The 16,945-nt window shown below is 41.1% G+C and overlaps 2 protein-coding genes across 2 annotated transcripts; both read right to left on the minus strand.

Annotated features, from left to right (window-relative positions):
• Nucleotides 1-959: 959 nt before the first annotated feature.
• LOC311273293 (major histocompatibility complex class I-related gene protein-like) lies at nucleotides 960-5,073 on the minus strand (the record flags this gene model as incomplete). Its single annotated transcript, XM_084380273.1, has 7 exons — nucleotides 960-985; nucleotides 1,223-1,324; nucleotides 1,422-1,719; nucleotides 1,855-1,910; nucleotides 2,045-2,323; nucleotides 2,730-2,996; nucleotides 4,929-5,073. The coding sequence occupies 7 exons, from the start codon at nucleotides 5,071-5,073 to the stop codon at nucleotides 960-962; spliced, it is 1,173 nt and encodes a 390-aa protein (XP_084236399.1).
• A 5,171-nt stretch (nucleotides 5,074-10,244) lies between these two features.
• LOC311273326 (major histocompatibility complex class I-related gene protein-like) lies at nucleotides 10,245-14,720 on the minus strand. The gene is made up of 8 exons (XM_084380329.1): nucleotides 14,464-14,720; nucleotides 13,810-13,977; nucleotides 12,661-12,927; nucleotides 11,655-11,933; nucleotides 10,923-11,225; nucleotides 10,724-10,825; nucleotides 10,493-10,510; nucleotides 10,245-10,327 (listed from the first exon to the last, which is right to left on the minus strand). The coding sequence occupies exons 2-8, from the start codon at nucleotides 13,856-13,858 to the stop codon at nucleotides 10,278-10,280; spliced, it is 1,068 nt and encodes a 355-aa protein (XP_084236455.1). The 5' UTR covers nucleotides 13,859-13,977; nucleotides 14,464-14,720; the 3' UTR covers nucleotides 10,245-10,277.
• Between the last annotated feature and the right edge of the window lie 2,225 nt (nucleotides 14,721-16,945).

The following is a 16,945-nucleotide window of genomic DNA, read 5'->3' on the forward strand; positions in this document are numbered from 1 at the left end:
CTTCCTGTTGCAGCCCACATCCAATTCAAGACGATGGTACTGGCCTTCAAGGCCGTCAACGGAACTGCACCCATCTACCTCTAAACACTGGTCAGACCACGCACCGCAGCCCCAGCACTTTGCTCCACTACATCAGCTGGCCGGCTGGTACCGCCATTGCTGAGAGCAAACAAAGGTCGCTCAGCGAAGTCACAACTCTTCTCTGTTCTGGCGCCTCAGTGGTGAAACGAACTCCTGACCAATATCAGGACAGCAGAGTCACTCGCTATCTTCCGCAAAAGACTCAAGACTCACTTGTTCAGACTTCACCTCGACCTTGCATAGCATCCAGTCCAGAGACCAAACTCTTATTCTCCATCTATAGGGTGGTGCAGCAATAACATATTTTTGGAGGCTAACCGTAAAGTTAGCGTCGACCTGGTTCCCTCCACAAGAAGCCTATGGGATTTTGAATTTAATTTTGGAATATCAGCGAGTCTCTGTGACAAACACAAGTTTATGATTCTAACATGTTTTGTTTGTTACTAAAGTCTGGTCATACGCTGTCCTGATTGTTTTGAGTATGAATTCGACAGAAAAACAACAATTAATAAAACAACCAATCAGAGTCATAGAACATAGAACAGTCCCACCTTTTCAATCAGTCTTTTTATATAACTGTACTTATAGTGCAAGAAGCCATCTTTTACTGTCTTTAGTTCTGCAAAGCTAAATAAAGTGACACCAGGAGAGTCACTGAGTGTGTTTGTCATTCAGGTCTCTGGATTCAGCTGCTCAGAGAGCTCTGCGCTGTGGTCAGGAGCTGCAGGTCAGAAACAAACATCCCATATTGAACTTTAATAAACAATAAATACAGGAAACAGTGTTGAAAAGGTTAATCTGCACAATAATGTGAAACATTTGTTAATCTAAAACATGAAGTGTGAGTCAGATCAGCTGAAATAAAACCAAAGTAAGTTTTATTTACAAGATGGAGGGCTAATGGCTGAAATCAAAACAAAAGACAAATCATTTCAGTCACAGTTGTAAATGCCTGATTATCTTTAGTCACTTTATTCCTCTCTTCTACTCACTCAAACTGAGTATCTGTTTATACTCAGTCTGTTTAGTGCCGACTGTATTTACTTTCTCTGATGCTTGTTTTAATTTTGAAACCTGACTAAAAACAATCAACTCAAAGACTGAAATCAAAGTAGTGAAATCTTTCCTTTTTCTCTCTGACCTTTCTTCTTTTTGTAAAAGATTAATCCAGCAGCACCGATGAGAATGAGAGCAACAACAACCACTGCAGCAGTGACGAGGACGGTCATGTCACTGGGCTTCACTGTTGAATACAATAATAGTTTATTATTACTGTTTTTGTTTTTTTCAACATGAATTCCCATGCACTCCCCTTCAGCACCCTCTGATCTCACTCTTACCCCAGTTGGTCCTGATCCGATCTTTCTCGAGTTTGGTGATGATGTCCTCCTTCACACCAGAGAGCTGAAACACACAGTCGTACCTCGTCCAGTCTTCAGGTGTGACTGATGAAAGGTTCAGGTCGACACTCATCTGGAAGGTTCCATCGTGGTTGGGGAGGATCTCTCCGTGGTCCACCTCCTCATGAAGCTCCTCTCCATCTTTCCTCCAGAAGAGTGAGGCTCTGTGAGGATTGAAACCTGTAGCGTGGCAGCTGACTGGAGAGGAGGGAGTCTTCTGGAGGAGAGACACTGAGGGAAGCTCTGGAGAGTAAAGAGAGAGATATTAAAGAGGAGAGAGAGAGGAAAAGAAACAAGGTAAAAGAAATAAATATTTCTATTTTGAAACACTGAAACTGTAAAAACACTTTCCTTAAACTAACTGTGGCATCACAGTCTGAGCTTTGATGGTGAGTAATGTCACCCAAAGATGTCTGTGATTGGTCAGGACTAAAACAAATGTAACCACTTCAAAAAAGGTGATGTCAGACAGGTTGGATTAATAACACAATGACAGTTCAGTCTGAGCAGCCTATATGAAGATCACTGTGTCTAATAAACTACATAAGGTCAGGTGATTCTACCTGTTATCAGCAGAAAGCTCCTCCCATAGTCCACAGCCTTCTTCAGCTGCTCAGGAAAAATCTGAGTCAAAACAGTCTTACATTCTTTTCCTAATTCTTTATTGGCGTCCAATAATAGTTTGGCGGGGACAGCCTCAGGTGTAAAACCGATCCATGTAGTTGTATTCAGATCCAATTCCATAAGGTCTTCTCCATCATAACCAAACTGAAGGAAACCTTTGTCCTCTCCAGTCTCATCATCCCACTCACAGCCTCCCGCCAGCTGTAAAACATGGACACCTGAGACAGAGACAGAGACTGTAATTAACACTGATGCACAGATGAAACATTCAGTGGAAAGATGATCTTTCTACAAAAACATTGTACATTGTGTGACGATTACTATTTTTTTAGTTGTGTGCATTCATGAATCATCAGATTATTATCAGTAGTTTGTGTTTAACAGCTTCAGCAACAAGTCTAACTAGCAGCTGATTAATGTTGACATGATGAATGACAGGTAGTGGCTGGACCACTGAAGACAAACTGATATGATGGTTTGCTTGACATGAATCTCTATTTCAGGTTATGTGTAAAATGATGTTAGAGTTTGAACTGATTGGTATCTTGAGGCCCTGGGTCACTTTACAACTAAGATGCAGAACAGTAAAAAGTTCAACAGGCTGTAACATGTTACATACTGTACCTCCATGTTGGTTGAGGAGACGCTTCATAATGTAAACGTAGGCTTTGATGGAGTTTGGCAAAAAGTGGTAACACTGTTGTCTGTACCACTCCAACTGCTGAGGATTCTCTGTGCAGAATGATTTAGCAATGTCCAGTTTTACTTCCATCCTTTTGTTGCTGTCACAGGACCCCACCAGATGTTCATCAACTTCTAGTGTTGCCACAAGTTCTGGGAGGTTTGGGATTCCAGTTGATGCAGTTATGAAAAACTTCAGTGAGTGTAGCACTGCAGGACAAACAAAGGAGCTTATAAATAACACTAATCATAAATATGATACTAAGTGAAAATATAAATGTGATATGAAGTGTGTGTTTGCTGGGAAGGAGCAAAATGCTAAAGTTTTAAATGTAATGTGCAGGACAAACAGCCTCCATTCAGTATGAATACACACTCAGAAATATGATGAAAACAGTCTGATCAAGTTGAAGCAGGTGTGTAGCCAGTAATGGGCCACCCAGCCAAGTTTGATCAAAATGGATGGATTTCAGTCGATGTAACTTTACTGCCACAACAATGGCTAACCAAAGTTCTTTAATGAGTTATTTTAAAAAAGCAAGAGTTGAGGAAGAAAACACGCCACTGCCTCCATCGACCGAGTCCACCCAGCCCAGTTCTTCAGTCTAAATCACTCAGGAGATGGTTAGACCGGCCGTTTGCTCCCCTGAGCCAGAGCCTGATGCAGGTTTACCTGCCGAGTTACCTGCAATTGATGAACCACCTTCACAGCCAAATTTGGAGGTATTTCCCTGCACTGTCAAAAATGAAAAATCAAGGTGACTTGACCCATCTCTAGTTTTGACGGCGCCTCTGTTGTGTCAGGAAACAGGGAGGTGTGCATGTGATTCTCAAACAATCTTCTCCTCGAGCCGTGAATGTCCACTGAAACTCTCACAGACTGAATTTGGGACTCTGCAGCATCAAAGGTGTCTCTCAGCATGTTAGCACAGTCTTTCATACAGTGAACAATATACACAGTTTCATGACAGGCAGCAGCAGCAGACACGCAGGGTACTCGATACCATATTACTCGATGTAATATTAGAAGTGTTTGCAGAGTGTGTTGAAAGCAGCGGTCAAACAAAGGTTGAGGCTCAGTCCCTGCTCCAACAAATACAAACAAAACAGTTTAGATTTTTACTCGTCACATTTGGGGAATTATTTCAGTTGAACCATTTTGACACACAGGGTTTACAAAGCCCAACATTATCAGTGTCTGAGTGCATTGACCTAATTGAGGGACTAAAAGAGAGCCATCCTACTGTAAACACAGATGAACATTATACCACCCCACCCTTGGGCCGGTGGTGGTCGGGCCCCTGTGGGGGGTGAACTTTACTTTCTGCTTGGAAGGTGTCAACCATATTTGTAGGCCATGAAAACAACAAAGCTAGGCCTGTTCGATGCTTCATATTTGCTCCTGAAGGGATTTCACCTGAAGTAGTGTGTATTAGCCACGTAGGCCTGCTGTTAATAGGCTACATTGTTTATTTGAAATGAGTTGCTCATTACATTTCAACCAGAGTTCATTGTACAGTATGTGGTTGATTCAAACATTGCTCTGCTGGCTGTTTTCATTCTTTGATTTCATTTTACTGCTCATTTGTGTAAACAGCTGAGCTGATCAATACTGAAGCTACAGTAACTGTAATGAATGCAAAGGGATATGTTACATGTGTGCTTTCTGTCTGATGTATGCTATGTCCTGCAGCATGTTAACAACTTCTCTGCTGGTTGGTTTTGTCTTCATCACTTTGTGCAATAAAGTGGTTAATGAACAGTGCCGTGCGCTGTAGAGACGATGTGCTGCTCTTTCTGTCGGTGCAAACATGTTTTAGGCTGAATTAAGATGTAACAGAGGTTTTTGTGGTGTACAGCCTTTTTAGACTGAGCTCTTTTGATTGTATCATGTTGTACAGACAATGTTTTGCTCTTATTGTCTTCGTGATGCAGAATGTTGCAAAGTTAAATTGTCGCAGTTTGTCTAAGTTTTTATAAGTCCTTTTTTGTTCTGGATAAAGATGGCCCACATCATTCTGCACTGACCCACCTGAAGTACAGTTTCTTGTTACTCCACTGAAAGTGAAACTAAACTTTGAGCAAAAGAGTCGAGTGGACTGTGAAGTTTAAACAGCTTAAAGATTTAAAATGTGATCTTACCTGGTGATGAAACGTGACAGAAGAGAAGCAACAACAATAACGTTCTCATCTTGATTTTATGAAGACGAGTTAGTGAAGGACCGAGCTGGATCAGCTGATTACTGTTGTTTGTCCTCGCAGAGGGAAGTGAGGGAGTTTCTGTCATGAGAAGAAAAATAGTCCGGACCGCCTACAAGTGACCCAGTCCTCATCAACACCCCTCACATAAAGTAAAGTGTTAACAGTGTCATCAGCTTTTCTAGTGAACTCCCTCACTTCCTTCTTTTTTAAAACAATGGTGATTTAAACAACAACAACAACAAAAAACAGATCAAAAAAGCTTCGAGTCAGAGATTGACTCTGACTGAAGACTTTGTTTTATCTAAGTCTGTCCTTGAGTTCAAGTGAGGGACACTTGATGGTAAGACTTGCATTCATGCTGGTATCTTTTAAAAGTGAATTAGGTCTAATTTTACACATTAACCATGATGATAAAGATACAGAAAAATAGAAATTCAAAAGAGAAAAATATCATCCTGTCAATATTTGAGAGAGAAGCTTGTGTCAAGTGAAGCTCCTCCACAGGTCACACTCTGGGTTTCTGACCATCAACATCATTTAATATTTTGATAATGACAAACACTGGATTTCAAACATATCAGCCTTCAACATCACTTGATCCGACTCATATCTAATTGTTCCTCTTTGGTGTCCTGTGTGGAATGAATAGGTCGTATAACAAAGCTGCTGTTTGCACATCTGGGGCCTTTAATAATCATTTATTTAACAGCTGTTTATTCAAAAATAGAGCTGCTGTAGTTTCACCATGTTGTCATTCTTGTCATAAATACACTGTTTTGAGATATTGGGGGAGGGTCCAAAGAAAAACATTAGTAATGCTGGATGGTCTCGCTTTCTTATCAGATGAGACGGTAGATTCACCCACCTCCCCACCCCAATACATTCTGTACAGTCACTAATTCAGTTGAGTCTGAACTAGAGAGAGGTGGATGAAGCCTTATGGAGCTTTTGGGCTTCAAACGCTGCAGCATATTGACATCTGGTGGCTTGTAAAGATACAGCAGCCCTTTATGACTGGAGTCGAAGCACCACAACACCTCTTTGAATTGAACACTTTGAGCAATAAAAGTCCAAGAAGCCTGTGTGTTATCATCAAACCTGTCATACTGTTGCATTACATGTAGATATTATTGTGCAATATGTTACAGTAAAATAATGAATACATGTCCGACAAGCCTGTGAAAAATTTCTAACGTGTCTTATTGGTGTAGCTGAGCCCATTGTCACTGTTGGCTCATCATGTGTTCTGGATTCGTCTTGAGTTACCAGTGCTCATTAAAAAAAACGGATACACGTTTTTTACACAAAGAAAGAAACATGTTCATGTTTAACATTTGCTGAATGAACAAGTAGATTCAAATATTCAAGAAAGTGTTGTATACAGAGTTTCACAAAATGTATACAGTTTCTCCCAACGCAACATGTTTCAAAACTGAGCTTTTTTAAAGGGAGTCCGGCGACTTTCTCCGCTTTCCTCTTTCTCCAAACAAGTAACAGGCTTTTACAGCGATGATGACACTTTTTACAAGGAAAAGAACATCTTAATGTGTTGTACTTAATGCTGAATTTACAAGAAGGCACCAAGGATTTAAAATGTGCCGTAACCGTTTCACCAAGTTGATTAAGTTTCTCCTCATGATGCAACAACTCTTAAAATCACACGATTTGTAAGGGAGTCTGGGATATTGCCCTTACCAGTGACATCACTTCATTACTTGGTCAATATCTATGACTTTCTGAATGAGGATGATTGTGGTGGTTAAGTGGTGTAAAAACATTTTTCAAATTTTATTATAATATGTGACCTTCAGTAGAGATTACACAGTTCATTTGTTTATACAGATATACTGTGTAATTCTGCATAATAATGAACAGTCTGACTACATCTCACCGTTTACTAACTTTTAAATAAAAAAATGATAATGATTACTGTCAATGAACTCAATATTTAAATATTGTATGTAATGACTGTGAAATACTGAATATCTCAATTATATTATCTTAATTAAGGGACAAACACATGTAAAGGAACAATATTAATCAACATTGATTACAATAATTTTAATTCTTACGATAAAATAAAGCAGGCATATTTCTAAAAGTCATGTTGAGACAACTTAAGTGCTCTATAAAATCTATAGATTTGAGTTTTGATTTCATCATCGGTATTATAAAATCACAACCTGATCTTTGGTTTTCTTTTTTTACATATATGTACAGCTGAGGTGTTTCAACATGGCAGACTCTCATGACTGCTGTCCAGTGTGCTGATCCTGGAGCTGTCTGGGGTACCCGTCGTCAACATGGTGGGTCGTTTAACCTCTCACACAGACTGAGTATGTGATCCAGATCAGATGACGACCTCTGTCAGTCCCACATCAGCTGTTTGTATTAGTGTTAAACTGCTTGACCTCATTCGACTGGGCACAAGTGTTACACCAGCAACATCAGTACACTCCACATGTTTTTCTTCAATAAGCCAGTTATCAACAGGTCAGAAGGACTCTTTTTATAGAATTATAGTGCAATTACCATGTAGATGTTCAGTCAGTCAGGAATCACACAGAAACAGGTTATATTGATTATTTAGAGTATTATATAGTAACATTTAATCACTTTGTCTCAGGGTACCCCTGTATTTAAGTGATTTCTATTATTGTTGTATGTTGCTTGTACATTTAATTTGTGTTAACCGTCAGCTCAAATCACTACTGTGAGTAAACATGTTTCAACATGTATCTCACTCTGAGTCTCTCAGTCTCAGTTTGTTTCTCTTTCTTTCTAAACGTATCTTCTGACCTCCTCAGAGGTGAAGCGTTACAGGACATCAGTCAGTCAGCTTTTTAGTTGTCAGAAGGCTCCTTTAACAGAGATACTGGCTCGCTGTTTAATCTCTAACTTCAGTGTCCATGCTAAGCTAAGCTAACCTTGTCTGGAAGCTAACTCTGCTCAGAGTTAACATTGATATCAATCTCCTCATTCAAATCCTCTGTGAGAATACTGAATGTTCAGGTAATATATTGAAGTGTCGTCAAAAATGAGCATGTGGACCAAACTTTTTAAAATGTGAGGATTTTATTGAAAAGATAAACATCAGCACAAAAAGAAAGAACAACACATTTGATTTTAACATTCATTCATGTTCATCAATGTAAAGGAATTTACATGTTTAGTCTCATAAGTTCATAGTTGTAAATTTGTGGATATACATCTCCCTCCTCTCTTCTCCAAGACATCTCACACAACATCTTGCCATTCCTCACCACCCTGATCAACTCCTCCCTCACTTCAGGCTTTATTCCAGCTCCTTTCAAGACAGGTACAGTCAAGCCACTCCTAAAGAAACCCACCCTAGACTCAGCTGACATCCAAAACTACAGACCTGTATCTCTTCTTTCATTCCTCTCTAAAACCCTGGAACGTGCAGTCTACAACCAACTGTCCTCCTATATTTGACCCCAATCAGTCAGGCTTCAGGACTGCTCACTCCACTGAGACGGCCCTCCTCACAGTGACTGAGTTCCTCCGTGCCGCCAAAGCCTCGTCCCAATCATCTGTCCTCATTCTCCTCGACTTATCTTCTGTGTTTGACACAGTCAACCACCAAATCTTCCTCTCCACTCTGGCTGAACTTGGCATTGCTGACTCTGCTCTAACCTGGTTCACATCATACCTGACAAATCGCACCTCTCAGGTCATATGCAATGGCTCCTTGTCCAAACCCTGTGTTCTGGAAACTGGTGTCCCTCAAGGCTCAGTACTAGGACCACTTCTGTTTTCACTAAACACTAGATCACTAGGCTCTGCAATCACATCACATGGATTCTCTTACCACTGTTATGCAGACGACACGCAACTGTTCCTCTCTTTTCCCCCATCCTCCGACACCCACGTTGCAACGTGTATCTCGGAATGTCTGGCAGACATCTCCGCTTGGACAACTGCCCATCATCTCAAGCTCAACCTTCATAAGACTGAACTCCTCTTCATCCCCGGGAAAGACTGCCCTGGCATGGACCTGTCAGTCACTGTCGAGGACGTCACAGTATCGCCTTCATCGACTGCGAGGAACCTGGGTGTAATCCTCAACGACAGACTATCCTGCACCCCCAACATCACTGCTGTGGCCCGATCATGCAGATTTGCCCTCTACAACATCTGCAGGATCCAGTCTTTCCTCACAAAGGACGCAACACAACTCCTGGTCCAAGCGCTGGTCATCTCCCGCCTGGACTACTGCAACTCACTCTTGGCTGGACTCCCAGCCTCTGCGACTAAGCCGTTGCAGCATATCCAGAATGCTGCATGTGACCCCCCTCCTCCGTGACCTCCACTGGCTTCCTGTTTCAGCCCGCATCTGATTGAAGACGATGGTACTGGCCTTCAAGGCCTTCAACGGAACTGCACCCATCTACCTCCAAGCGCTGGTCAGACCACACGCCCCAGCGCGAGCACTTCACTACATCAGCTGGCCGGCTGGTACCACCATTGCTGAGAGCAAACAAAGGTCGCTCAGCGAAGTCACGACTCTTCTCTGTTCTGGTGCCTCAGTGATGAAACAAACTCCTGACCAATATCAGGACAACAGAGTCACTCGCTATCTTCTGCAAAAGACTCAAGACTCACTTGTTCAGACTTCACTTCCACCCTGCATAGCATGACTCCAGAGACCAAGCTCCATATTCTCCATCTATAGAGTGGTGCAGCAATAACATGTTTTTGGAGGCTAACCCCGAAGTTAGCATCGACCTGGTTCCCTCCACAAGAAGTCTATGAGTCTTTTTAATTGAATTTTGGAATATTTCCAAAAATATTATTGTGTCAAACACAAGTTTATGATTCTTACATGTTTTGTTTGTCAAGATAATCTTCACAGATGAACACAACTTTTGTGATTAAATTAAATCTCTATTAGTAAAAAGCTAATGTTAGACTATAAACAGACGACATCACAGTTGCGACTTAAACGTCAGCACCACTAAGTGTCTTACTACACAATTACTATACACGTTTTCTATAAACTGATCAATGTACAAGTTGTGAAGTTAGAATAGTTTGTAACTAAAGTCTGGTCATACGCTGTCCTGATTGTTTTGAGTGTGAATTCAACAGAAAACAACAATTAACAAAACAACCAATCACAGTCATAGAACATAGAACAGTCCCACCTTTTCAATCAGCTTTTTTTATATAAATGTACTTATAGTGCAAGAGGTCAACTTTTACTATCTTTAGTTCTGCAAAGCTAAATAAAGTGTCACCAGGAGAGTCACTGAGTGTGTTTGTCATTCAGGTCTCTGGATTCAGCTGCTCAGAGAGTTCTGTGCTGTTGTCAGGAGCTGCAGGTCAGAAACAAACATCCCATATTGAACTTTTATAAACAATAAATACAGGAAACAGTGTTGAAAAGGTTGATCTGCACAATAATGTGAAACATTTTTTAATCTAAAACATCAAGTGTGAGTCAGATCAGCTGAAATAGAACCAAAGTAAGTTTTACTTACAAGATGGAGGGCTAATGGCTGAAATCAAAACAAAAGACAAATCATTTCAGTCACAGTTGTAAATGCCAGATTATCTTTAGTCATTTTATTCCTCTCTTCTACTCACTCAAACTGGGTATCTGGGTATCTCAGTCTGTTTAGTGCTGACTGTATTTACTTTCTCTGATGATAAAAAAAATCAACTCAAATACTGAAATCAAAGTAGTGAAATCTTTCCTTTTTCTGTCTCACCTTTCTTCTTTTTGTAAATGATGAATCCAGCAGCACCGATGAGAATGAGAGCAAGAACAACCACTGCAGCAGTGACGAGGACGGTCATGTCACTGGGCTTCACTGTTGAATACAATAATAGTTTATTTTTACTGTTTTTGTTTTTTTCAACATGAATTCCCATGCACTCCCCTTCAGCACCCTCTGATCTCACTCTTACCCCAGTTGGTCCTGATCCGATCTTTCTCCAGTTTGGTGATGATGTCCTCCTTCGCACCAGAGAGCTGAAACACACAGTCGTACCTCGTCCAGTCTTCAGGTGTGACTGATGAAAGGTTCAGGTCAACACTCATCTGGAAGGTTCCATCGTGGTTGGGGAGGATCTCTCCGTGGTCCACCTCCTCATGAAGCTCCTCTCCATCTTTCCTCCAGAAGAGTGCAGTTCTGCGAGGGTAGAAACCTGTAGCGAGGCAGCTGACTGGAGAGGAGGGAGTCTTCTGGAGGAGAGACACTGAGGGAAGCTCTGGAGAGTACATAACAACACATCTGCTACACAACCTCCACATGATCTGTATACAGACAGAGGAGGGAGCTACACCACCACTAAAGACACTCACTACAGTCAGAGAAGAACAATGTCTGTCTGTTCTTATGATTCACAGTAAGGTCGTCAATCACAGTGTCAATGTTCAGGGGAAATATTTCTATTTCGAAACACTGAAACTGTAAAATCACTTTCCTTAAACTAACTGTGGCGTCACAGTCTGAGCTTTGAAGGTGAGTAATGTCACCCAAAGATGTCTGTGATTGTTCAGGACTGAAACAAATGTAACCACTACAAAAAAAGGTGATGTCAGACAGGTCGGATTAATAATACAATGACAGTTCAGTCTGAGCAGCCTATATGAAGATCATTGTGTCTAATAAACTACATCAGGTCAGGTGATTCTACCTGTTCTCAGCAGAAAGCTCCTCCCATATTTCACATACGTCTTCAGCAACTCTGGAAATACTTGAGTCAAAGCAGACTTATATTCTTTGATTGAATCTTCATCAGCATCCCATATCGGTTTGACGATGTCAGCCTCAGGTCTCAGAGCGATCCATGTCAATGTATCCAGATCCAATGCCAAGAGGTCCTCTCCATCATAACCCAACTGAGAGAAACCTTTGACCTCTTCAGTCTCATCATCCCACTCACAGCCTCCCACCATCTGTAAAACATGGACACCTGAGACAGAGACAGAGACTGTAATTAACACTGATTCACAGATGAAACATTCAAATCAAATCAAATCAAATTTTATTTGTATTGCCCAAATTCACAAATCACAGTTTGCCTCAGAGGGCTTTACAATCTATACAGAGACGATACCCTCTGTCCTTCGACCCTCGATTCGAGTGAGGAAAAACTTGCCCCGCTGCAAAAATAAGCCCTTCTAACAGGGGAAAAAAATGCGGAAGAAACCTCAGGAAGAGCCACAGAGGAGGGATCCCTCTCCCAGGACGGACAGACGTGCAATAGATGTCACATGTACAGAGCAGATCAACGAGGTCACAATGTATACAATTATAATAGATGGTTGACAGGAATGAAAGTATATAAAGAGGTATTCAGTGGAAAGATGATCTTAAAAACACTGTACATTGTGTGACTGCTATTTTTTTAGTCGTGTGCGTTCATGAATCATCAGATTATTATCAGTAGTTTGTGTTTAACAGCTTCAGCAACAAGTCTAACTAGCAGCTGATTAATGTTGACATGATGAATGACAGGTAGTGGCTGGACCACTGAAGTCAAACTGATATGATGGTTTGCTTTACATGAATCTCTATTTCAGGTTATGTGTAAAATGATGTTAGAGTTTGAACGGATTGGTATCTTGAGGCCCTGGGTCACTTTACAACTAAGATGCAGAACAGTAAAAAGTTATAACATAACATGTTACATACTGTACCTCCATGTTGGTTGAGGACACTCATCAAAAGGTTAGTGTAGGCTTTGAGGGAGTTTGGCAAAATGTGGAAACACCATTGTCTGTACCACTCCAACTGCTCAGGATACATTGTGAGGAATAATTTAACAATGTCCAGTTTTACTTCCAGCCTTTTGTTGTTGTCACAGGACCCAATCAGATGTTCATCAATTTCTAGTGTTGCCACAAGTTCTGGGAGGTTTGGGATTCCAGTTGATGCAGTTATGAAATACTTCAGTGAGTGTAGCACTGCAGGACAAACAAAGGAGCTTATAAATAACACTAATCATAAATATGATGCTAAATGAAAATTAAAAATGTGATATGAAGTGTGTGTTTGCTGCGAAGGAGCAAAATGCAAAAGTTTTAAATGTACTGTGCTGGACAAACAGCCTCCATTCAGTATGAATACACACTCATCATCACCACACATCTCCCTACGTGGACACACACTGGAGCTCCAAATCTGGAGCAGTGAGCAAAATACTGACGTTACTTGATGTAATATATATTATTTAAGTGTTTGCAGAGTGTGTTGAAAGCAGCGGTCAAACAAAGGTTGAGGCTCAGTCCCTGCTCCAACAAATACAAACAAAACAGTTTAGATTTTTACTCCTCACATTTGGGGAATTACTTAAGTTGAACCATTTTGACACAGGGTTTACAAAGCCCAACATTATCAGTGTCTGAGTGCATTGACCTAATTGAGAGACTAAAAGAGAGCCATGCTCGGTTTAGAGACAATTCAGAGTGTGATTTAAACAAGTTATGAAGCTAACAGAACAGCTGATGTTGAAAAATGAAATCAAGAGCTGCGACCAGAGAGAGAAGGCCGGATGGATCTGTGCCCACAACTAGTTTGGGAAAAGCAACAAGTGTGTGAAATAATAATGAACTCAAACACATCAGAACGATATCCTTGAGTTAAATTGTCTCTCTTTGTCCTTTTTGATACTTGTAAGTTCTTATAAGTCCTTTTTTGTTCTGGATAAAGATGGCCCACATCATTCTGCACTGGCCCACACAAAATAGTTTCTTGTTACTCCACTGGAAGTGAAACTAAACTTTGAGCAAAAGAGTCGAGTGGACTGTGAAGTTTAAACAGTTTAAAGATTTAAAATGTGATCTTACCTGGTGATGAAACGTGACAGAAGAGAAGCAACAACAATAACGTTCTCATCTTGATTTGATGAAGACGACTGAGTGAAGGACCGAGCTGGATCAAGTTTAATGTTATTTTACCCTCGCAGAGAGAAGCTTTTCCACTGAATTCCTTCACTTCCTTCTTTTTTCACATAACTATGGTGATTAAAAACAAAAAACAGATCAAAATAGCTTCTAGTCAGAGATTGGGTCTGAGTAACCCTGTCTTTGAGTTCAAGTGAGGGACACTTGATGGTAAGACTTGCATTCATGCTGGTACCTTTTAAAAGTTATAAATCACCCTCATGAATGAACCATACATGAATAATTGCCCAATTTTATGCATTAACCATGATGGTAAAGATACAGAAAAATAGAAATTCATGGCAAAATATAGCATCCCGTCAAAATTTTAGAGAGTCCTCAATTTTACACAAATTATGTTTAAGAGAAGCACGTGTCAAGTGAAGCTCCTCCACAGGTCACACTCTGGTTTTGTGGTTAAACTGTGTTTAACAGTAAATCGGCTGAATTGAGCCACTTTTTGGTAAATGATTCAAAAGACCATCTAATATTCTCTGCAGGAGATCTGATGATATTTTACTCATTCCAATTCGTCTCTTAAATAGGAAGACATCTCACCTTACTGTGCTCTGATCTTCCAGCAGCAGTGTGATCTCAGTTCTCGAGTGCAGTAGACCGTCTCGTCAACAAAGTCGTCACTTGTAGAAGCCGAGGCTTCATCACTTGACGAGTCACTGACGTTCATCTGCGAACTAAACACACACAAACAGGGTCATTTTCCTATTATTGTCTTAATGTCTTCAAAGAAATGTCTCCCTTCGAACTGAGGGATGAGTTTTATAACCAGAGGAAATAATCTCACCTGATGGGAGGGAATGTGCTGTAATGGGGCATTCAGATGATATGGGGGCTTTTACAAGCAGCTGGAATCAGATCTGCCCTGAATGAGCTGCATATTTTTTCAATTTGTTAAAAAACCGGAGCACCCGGAGAAAACCCACGCAGACACGGGGAGAATTAAAACTGCGAGCAGTGATGTACGGGCCCTCGCAGTCCACGCGTGTCGGGGCATACTGCTGTTGGGGCTTGTTCATGCAACAACTTAAGGCAGTCAAGCCAAAAAGCCATTTGTGTTGATAAAAGCGCCACCTGCTGGTCATTTTTGGTGTGTGAGTTCCAGGGGCCAGTCTATACCACCCCTATGAATTTCATATGCATAAGTGTTGTGGTGTTGGCACAGTGCCAGATCTAAAATGAAACGGCCACCAGAGCACCACCTAGTGGCGGATGGGTAAAAGCTTCAACAGTTTTCGTGTTAATCTGAGCAACCGATGTGAGATATAAAATACTTGAATTTAAAGAGTGCCACCTAGTGGTCATTGGCCAAAATTTTGCACAGGGCCTGAGGGGCTCATGGGGAAGTAGTATCCTGAGTTTCATGTCATTCGGTCAAAGCAATGTGGAGATATGCAAGACTTCCTGTTTGTAACGAAATGTGCAGGGAGTTGTTATTTAATAAGTTGAGTATTCTTTGGAATATCAATTTTTTTTTAAAGTCTTTGTGAGGAGGGTCCACAGATGGTGTTTGCAAAGTTTGGTGCCAATCGGTTTAAATTGCCTGGGAGGAGTTTGGAAAAGTAGGTTTTGGAAATTTTGCGAATTTGCGGAAAAAAATCCCAGGCTGCAAATTTGCGTGGCCTATATCAGGAGATTCAACAGAATTCAGGGAACGCGTGGATATATGGTTTCTGAACAATAGGGACAACGCAGGTTATCTGCTGGGGCCCTAATGAAACTGGCACCAGAGCGTCACCTAGTGGCGGATCGGTAAAAGCTTCAACAGATGTCCTGGGGAGGGCATGGGCAATGAGTTTACCAAGTTTTGTGTTAATCCGACCAACTGATGTGGAGATATAACATACTTCAATTTAAAGAGCGCCACCTAGCGGGCATCGGGCAAGATTTTGCACAGAGCCTTAGGGGCTAATGGGGAAGTAGTATCCTGAGTTTCATGTCATTCGGACGAACCAATGTGGAGATATGCAAGACTTCCTGTTTTGAGCTAAATCTGCAGGAAGTTGTTATTTAATAAGTTGAGTATTGTTTGGAATATCAACATTCTTTTAATAACTTTTTGTCAGGAGGGTCCATAAATGCTGTGTGCAAAGTTTGGTGGAAATTGGTGAAATTGCCTGGGAGGAGTTCGAAAAAGCAGGTTTGTGACATTTGGCGAGCTAGCGAAAAAAAACGGAGGTGGAAATGGGCGTGGCCTATTTCAGGAGATTCAGAACAATTCAGTGAACACGTGGATATAAGGTTTTTGAATGTGCGACAAAGTATGTGGGAGTTATAAGCCAAAACGCACTTTCCTTGATTACAGCGCCACCTAGTAATGGAAATTGACAACGACAACAGATTATAACATTTTTCGGCAGATGTGATATATGTTCCAAGTTTGGTGAGTTTTGGGGTATGTTCAGGCAGTGAAAAATGCGATCATTTGGGACAAAAAATGCTCACTACAAAAACAATAGGGACCTCACAGGTTGCCCTGCTCGGGCCCTAATCACAGGTTTCCCTGCTTGGACCCTAACAGCTTCACACGGACAGAAAGAGGACCGATAAAACCCAGTACCCTCTGCTGTGAAGCCACAGTGTTAACCCCTGAGCCACCGTGCTGCCCTCTGAAGATCTACGTGGGTTTTCATAGCACAACTCCCCAGAGGCTCAGAACATCCTGCTGAAGAAACCCGACACAGAACTTCACTTTACACATCCCTAATCCTCATCAGCACAGGTAACACTGCAGCTGAAGGTCTTCATCCATGAGAAGATGAGTCGGAAGCAATTCTTATTCTTTGCTTCACATTGGTGACTTTATTATGTTATACAGTAAAACAAGCCCATCGTCCCCACATGAGGACATCTTTTTTTTTCTTCTAAATCTACTTCCTGTTCAAAGAAAACATTAAAACAACTTTAATGTGAAAAATACCATTAGACTTTATTAATGCAAGAGCAACAGGCAATATTTTTATTAACAGTATTTATTTTCCAAACATATTTTGAAGTAAACATGGTGCTGGTGGCTTGTCTAGAC

This window comes from Pagrus pagrus, assembly GCF_965226575.1.
Source record: "Pagrus pagrus genome assembly, chromosome: 17".
NCBI lineage: Eukaryota > Metazoa > Chordata > Actinopteri > Spariformes > Sparidae > Pagrus > Pagrus pagrus.